General features: G+C 35.7%; 2 protein-coding genes across 2 annotated transcripts; both read left to right on the forward strand.

Annotated features, from left to right (window-relative positions):
* Positions 1 to 85: 85 nt before the first annotated feature.
* LOC104746641 (putative cysteine-rich repeat secretory protein 25) lies at positions 86 to 1,211 on the forward strand. Its single transcript, XM_010468163.2, has 2 exons — positions 86 to 596; positions 679 to 1,211. Exons 1-2 carry the CDS (start codon positions 267 to 269, stop codon positions 1,123 to 1,125), a joined length of 777 nt encoding a protein of 258 aa, XP_010466465.1. The 5' UTR covers positions 86 to 266; the 3' UTR covers positions 1,126 to 1,211.
* An 882-nt stretch (positions 1,212 to 2,093) lies between these two features.
* Positions 2,094 to 3,609, forward strand: LOC104746642 (putative cysteine-rich repeat secretory protein 21). Its single transcript, XM_010468164.2, has 2 exons — positions 2,094 to 2,602; positions 2,862 to 3,609. The coding sequence occupies exons 1-2, from the start codon at positions 2,261 to 2,263 to the stop codon at positions 3,306 to 3,308; spliced, it is 789 nt and encodes a 262-aa protein (XP_010466466.1). The 5' UTR covers positions 2,094 to 2,260; the 3' UTR covers positions 3,309 to 3,609.
* Positions 3,610 to 7,343: the final 3,734 nt, after the last annotated feature.

Here is a 7,343-nt window from a genome sequence, read left to right on the forward strand (position 1 = left end):
AAAATACCAAGTCTCAACCCCGAACTTATCTCTCCTGTCTGTTAGACTACAGACATTTATCCTAGAAACTGAACAATTCGATATTGTATTACGTAACCATAAAAACAAAAAAGTAGTACAACCCTTTCTAATAATTATCAAATAAATTTTAATATCCATTTTCTGTAAGTATCTGAAATCCCCTGAGTCTCTTATATAAACATTCAAACTCCAAAATTGATCTTATAAAAAAACAGCCTTCTCTGGACAAATTATCAAAATAGAACATGATGTCTTCATACTCTGTCACAAAACCCTTCGTTTCAGTCTATGTATTAGCCATGGTGGCCTTGCAATTCCCGCACAGTGTTCTGTCCCTAAACCATACCAATGCGTATCTAAACCACATATGCATCAAGGGTGAAGGAACAGTCAAGGGGAATTCATACGAAGAAGCTGTTAAAGGTGTCATCGATCATATGTCCACCTATCTAGGCTATGGATTCGTCAACGGTGCGGGTAGTGATGGTCCAACGAAAATATATGCCAAGATCCAGTGCCGGCCCGATGCTTCTGAATCCATATGCCGTTCTTGCATCACTACCGCATTACCTGAGGTAACATCATTTCAATATTATCAATTAGCTATCATATGCTTACATCTATAAAATTTTGTGACTATATATGTATATATGACAGATCCGTAGGAAATGTCCGAACAACAAAGGGAGAATAATATGGTACGACAACTGTCTTCTTGACATTTCTTCGATCTATACCTTAGGGAAAATCGATTATCGGTACATTTTCTACATGTACAACTCAAAGGATGTGAGCAGCAATAAAATGGCGTTCAACAAGAACACGAAGGCTCTTCTTTATGAGCTGAAGGAGAAAGCAACTAGTAAGAAAGAAATACCGTACAGGAGAGACTACCTGTATGCGGCGGGTGAGGAAAGTCTCGGAACAACAAAAGTGTATGCAATGGTACAATGTACAAAGGACTTATCAGCAAAAAATTGTAGTGTATGTTTGGATTGGATTATGGCGAAGCTTCCCAAATGCTGCAATGGTAAACAAGGAGGAAGAGTTTTGAGTCCGAGCTGTAATTTTAGATACGAGCTTTACCCTTTTGTAAAAACTTGAGACTTTTTATGAGATCAACATATTTATGTATATTTACTGTTTTGGAATGAGTTTTTTGAGCAACTAAAATCAAAATTTATGTGTGATTCATTTTCTATAACATTTTTTTTGGTTTTTCTTTTTGGATTAGTTGTTGAACATAAGACTAAATAACTTGACAGAGCTGAAGTATGTCATCGGGTGTGGAAGATGTCATTTCTATTTTTATTGGTATTGGGTTTTACGGCTCAAACAAATAAAGAAGAAAAACCGTAGAAAGATATTCGCCTCATGTTTGGTTGTTTACACTTAAAAGAGTTTAGTCACTAATTATACTCATTACATGAAGAGAACGATAACCTAAAAAATATAAATATAGTTCAATGACCAAAAAGCAAAAATCGTAAAACTAGGAAAGAGACAACTTTCTATACGTAAAATTCTACAACATTATATTCCATCAAAAGCACGATTTCCTTATTTCCTAAACTTGTAACAATTCTTTGATCTGATAACTCATTTAACGACAAATTTCCGTTTTTGATTGACAATTACGTTCGTGCTATTTTTCTCATGCTTCATGAAAATTGTCATAATTCAAATTTCAGCACAAAATTCCATATCCACTTTCAGCCTGGCTCCATGATGCTTTTGCTTCAAAATAGATGATGCAATCTACTAAAACTATTTTTGAACCACGTGAAATTATAAGTGTATATAGAGAGTAATTAAGTAATTAACACGCCCTTATTTTCAGGTAAAAAATCCTAGGAATCGTGTTAGAGTTCCAAATATGTGAACTTCTTTATCAACAAAAGAAAAATATTTGAACTTTGACTTTTTCCATCGGACATCCTCTCCCATCGCCGCAAATACCAAATTTCAATCCCTAACTCCGATCCTCTCTCATGTCCGTTACAAACTTAACAACATTTCCTCAAGAAGATGAAATGACTACTCCAGTTTTGTATAAGCTAAGGTAACAAAAATGAAAATTAAAACTGCAAATAATACTAATCATATTACCTAATAAAAGAAAGAAATTATATCGCCTAACTATCAAAAATCCTTCGAGTTATATATATCTCAGTTCCTCCATAATTCATCTAATAAAATAACCCTTCGCAGAAAGAAAAAAAAATCGAAATCCAAAGCAATGTACTCTTCATTTCCTATATCAAAACGCCTTGTTTCTGTCCCTATCTTGGCAGTGGTGACCATACAAATCCTCTTTATTCGTAGTGGTTTTTCCTTGAATCAGACCAATGCATATTTGCACCATAAATGCATCAATAGTCAAGGGACATACAAGTCCAGAAGTCCGTACGAGGAAAACCTCAACCGTGTTGTCCGTTCCATCTCCACCGGCAATCTTCGCAGCGGTTTCGCCCACGTCTCCAATGGTGACACTCCCAATACCGTCTTTGTGAAGCTCCAGTGCCGGGGTGACTCTTACTGGTCTAAATGCCATTCTTGCCTTGCCACCGCCATCTCCGGGGTAAAGTCACTTCAATACTTTTAATTAGATGTCACATATTATAAATGGCCACACAGACGTCCGTTTTGGTTTCATCTTAGCAATTTATATAATATAGAAATTTGTTGATCCTGATACTCTATTACTGGGTGGTTGATTGATGCTTTCTTGATTGGCATTTAACGCTAGTACAAATTTTTAAAAAATTAATATACGTAATTGGGCCGAGAATCATTGTTCGTTCTTAAAATTGGTTTTGAAAGATATGCGTATATGACAGCTTCGTAAAAGATGTCCCAATAACAAGGGGGGAATAATTTGGTATGACAACTGTCTTCTTGAGATTTCCTCCATCGATACCCTAGGCAAAATTGATTACAAGAACAATTTTTATATGTACAACGCCAAGGAAGTGAGCAGTGATATAGAGTCATTCAACAAAAATGTGAGGATTCTCCTCAATAAGCTGAAGGAAAAAGCCACTAGTAATGAAACCAATGCCGGAAGGGATTACACTGTGTATGCCGCGGGAGATAATAAGCTCGGGCCAATGAAGTTGTACGCAATGGTGCAATGTACACAGGACTTATCGACTGATGGTTGCAATGAGTGTTTGAATTATATTTTGACGAAGCTTCCAAAATGCTGCATTGGTAAACAAGGAGGAAGAGTTTTGAGTACGAGCTGCAATTTTAGGTATGAGCTTTACCCTTTTGTGAAGACTTGAGACTGTTTGGTGAGAGCTCCATATGTGTATTATTGTTGTGGTGTTGGAATAAGTATTTTCAGCAAATCGAAAGAAGTGAACTTCTTGTGTTTGGCTTCGCAACAAAACTAGTATCCTTTTATTCTAACGCACAAGCAAATTTTATTTTCTTTGAGATGTCGGCATGTCGCAACGAGAAATATTTAAGAGCTTTTTACTTTCATTCAAATGAAGACTGTGTAAATAAGCTTGAATGTATCAGGTCGGATTTGTAATTCCTTAAACTACGATTAAATATGATTATCTGCAACAGATTAAAATAGAAGAAGTAAGAATTTTGGTAAATAAAAACGGTTTTCCTATAAGTAATTTGAAAAGAGTGATAACGTTTTTCTCCAGTTCTACCCTCTTTTTTCGTATCCCTTTCCTATATTTTCACCGGTGTACCCCTCATGCGTTTTCGCCAGTATCCACTCGGACATCTTCCCTTATATCCCCTTCCATGTATTCTCCAATATTTTCACCGGCATGACTATCTAACTTGTTAATTTTAGGCAACAAAAGGATGGAAATATTTAGAGTTTATTTTTTCAATATATATGCTTCTTACAAGCCCGAGTTTGATTTGCAGTGCCGGTCCAACATTTATTAGTGCCCTATGCCGAACTAAAAAACATGCCCTTTTATATATTACCAAAAAATTATAACTAATGGTATATAAGACTTTATGTTTAGTGTTTTGAAAATTTATTAACACAAACCAAAGCCAAAGCATTAGTTTTGATGAAAAGATTTATCTAATAGTTTAACAAAGCAAACTATTAACCTCAAAATGGAAAAAAATCAAAACTAAAACTAACAATTAACCTCAAAAACTATGATTTGCACTTATATTAAAGTCCACATTTTTGTAAAAATCTTTAGATATATATAAAAACTCTATAATAATTTTACAAAAAAATGCCCTAATTTTTTTGATGCCCTAATCCTTTGCTTGAGTTGATTGCCCTATGGGCCGGTCCTGTTGATTTGGTTAATCTTAATTTTCCTATCACATGTCAGTATAACCGTCTAAGATCCCTATACTCCGAGACTCAACTATTGCAAGCAACGACGCATAGATCAAAGCATTTAAAACATGCTTGATTCTAATCCATGAAGTTCCATAGGTAAGTGGTATGTGCTTCCTATTGAAACAAGAATATTTGTATGGTGGTGAATGATGATGATGAATGTAAGCAATGGTGATATGAATGGAATGATGGATGGGTGTTTCAATTTCCCCTTATGCTATTGCAGTACAAGAGGTATCAATCCTAAATGAGTGTTTGTGAACAATTAAGATATGCATATGAATCTAAGTTAAGACAAATGTAAAGATTGTTTGTCACTAACAATCCTAAGATGAAAATGTAAAATGCAGAAAATAAACTACAAGAACTAATAACTAGATGCAAATGAAACTGAATGATTGAACAATGATAAAGCAAGAACAGAAACAGAGACTACTACTAATGAACTAATGCATGACAATTGATGAACTGAAAACTAAATGTAAGCAACTGGAATGAAACAGGAATGAAACAAGACAAGCACAAATCATAAACACAAGTTCTGGGAATGAACTCGAGCAGCACTCGACCGAGTGTAGGTCGAGTGGGTGGTCGAGCTAGACTAGACGCAGAAACAGAGCAATGCAATAAAAACAGAGCAATGCAAATACAAATCAATCAACAAGCAAGCAACAGGATTAAGACTTTCAAATCAATAAACAAAGAAGGTCCTGAGGATGGATTCATGGGATGAACTAATCATTGTGGTTATCTAACTTGGTCAACAAATCTCAAGCAAACTTTGAGCTAACCTCTAGACATATAAATCTAAGACAAGTTTCTCGCACTCTCATGGTCAAGAAACAATCAAACCTATGCAATTCTAGACTTGTTCTCACACAATAAAGAATCTGCACAAGCAGGCATTAAGCAATACATCTCAAACCAAACAAGACCTCTAATCTCTTAGCAAGCCTAATGGTAAGCTCTAGATCAAGCCTTATCTATGCTTCTTAAACATTGGTGTGATGCTAAGAAGCTTGAAATCAGATCCTACCCTCTCAGATATAGGATCAGCATTAAGAACATCTAGCCTAGAAGAGATCTACAACAATCAAGCTTGACCAAATCATATAAACCACAAGATCAATCCATCCTAACCCATCCTCAAGATCCTAAGGAAACTACTCACAATAATACATGATGAACAAAGTCAAAAACCCAGAAAATATTGAAACTTGCATTATTAGAAAGATTAAACAAAGATCTATAATATTGATGAAAGGATCAAACTCAAATTCTCAATATCTTGAAAGTTATAGAACCAACAAAATACAAGAATCTAGTCTTCTTTCTTAAGAAAGTACAAGATCTTAAAAATAAAAATGCAAAAGGAATAAAGCTAAAAAAGGTAAAAACTAGGTTTAGGGAATATCTAAAAGTTGGACTCTTTTGGTGGCTGCAGGTACAAGGCCTTATATAGGTGAGGAGGTGGAAGCCCTAAAAATACAAAAAGTCAAAGTAGTCAACGGCTCGGTCAACTCGACCAGTGCTCGGTCGAGTGGCTGGTCGAGCTGGCTTCTCTCGTGCAATCTCCACTCGGTCGAGTCCTCCTCAGCACACGGTCGAGTGTCTGGTCGAGTGTGCGGTCGAGTTGGACTCTGGACCTTGGTTCTTCAGCCTTAACTCCCTTGTTTCTTCCTCATGATTGCTTCACATCTCTTCTCCATTGCTTCCATGCTCCTTAAGCTCCAAAATCACTTGTTTATGCATGAAAAGATGCAAATGCAATGCAACTAAACTCTAATGCATGATTAGTGCTAAAGCTACACAATAATGGCCTAAATGGATAGTAAAAGATGCAAAAGATGTGAATAAACTATGGGAAAACAAGGTAAAATATATGAACATCAACACCCCCAAACTTAGTCTTTGCTTGCCCTCAAGCAAATAAGCAAGACATAAGAAGGTAAGTGAGGTTTGAAAGTGGGATCTCAGCTCCTAAAGCTTGCAAATAGACCATCTAGAATCAATGTCCAAGTTACTAGTACTATGATGCAAGTTGAATGAGCTGGAATAAAAGACTTTAGACAAGCATATCACAACCTTTATTGATTTGAGCCTTAGTTATCCACATGCATTCAAATCAACCATTTTCTTTAACATTCATTAATCAAGAACATGAATCAATTCTATGCAATGCTTAAACTCATTTGGCTTGGTAATAAAGGGTTTTGAGACAATGATGGTCTCTTTTTAGAGTGGGGCTTGTCAATATCAAGGTTCTCTCATGAAAATGGATTGAGCTTTAGAAGAATGCTAAAGGTAAGAACACCTAGACACATACAAGAATAAAACCTTGTCTACCCAAAGGTACCCCAAAGTGTTTATCCTAGCAATCTAAACCCAAATGATCCTAGTGCTACCCTTTACTTCTTCTTTTCTCTTTAACCCTTTTCTCTTTTGGTTTTCAAGTCTTAGGAGATGCTTTCTTATTTGATCTTTCTAGTGGGATGGGGGATTCTTACTTATTTGCTATGGTTCTCTTTTCTTCTTATTCTTAAGACATATAAGCATTTTGCTAAACTTTTCTTTTCTTTCTTTTCTTTTCATAACTAGAACCATCTTAAACAACACTTTTCTTCCCATCCTTTCACTACTCTTTGCTTAAACACAATCTCCTCTTAAAGACTCTACCCTTTTTCTTTCTCTTTTCTTTCTTTTCTTTTCAAAACAGCCAAGTCCCAAACCCAACAAGTGAACCACCTAGTCCTATCTAGTTTGAAAAATGCAAACTAGAACTACACAAGGTCTTACTCTTGTCAGTTCAAACCTAACACTTTCTACCAAGCTCAATCCCAAAAATAGGCCTCACACACTCAAGAATAAACAAGGCTTGAAAGAAGGTTTGGTTTAGGGGTAGGGGAACTGATTTTAATGATTTAATCAACTACTTGCATCAACAAGAGTGGTAAAAAGGAGAAAGATGATCCAAATATGTATA

Source organism: Camelina sativa, chromosome 15 (assembly GCF_030686135.1).
Source record: "Camelina sativa cultivar CO46 ecotype springtype chromosome 15, ASM3068613v1".
In the NCBI taxonomy this organism is placed as follows: Eukaryota; Viridiplantae; Streptophyta; class Magnoliopsida; order Brassicales; family Brassicaceae; genus Camelina; species Camelina sativa.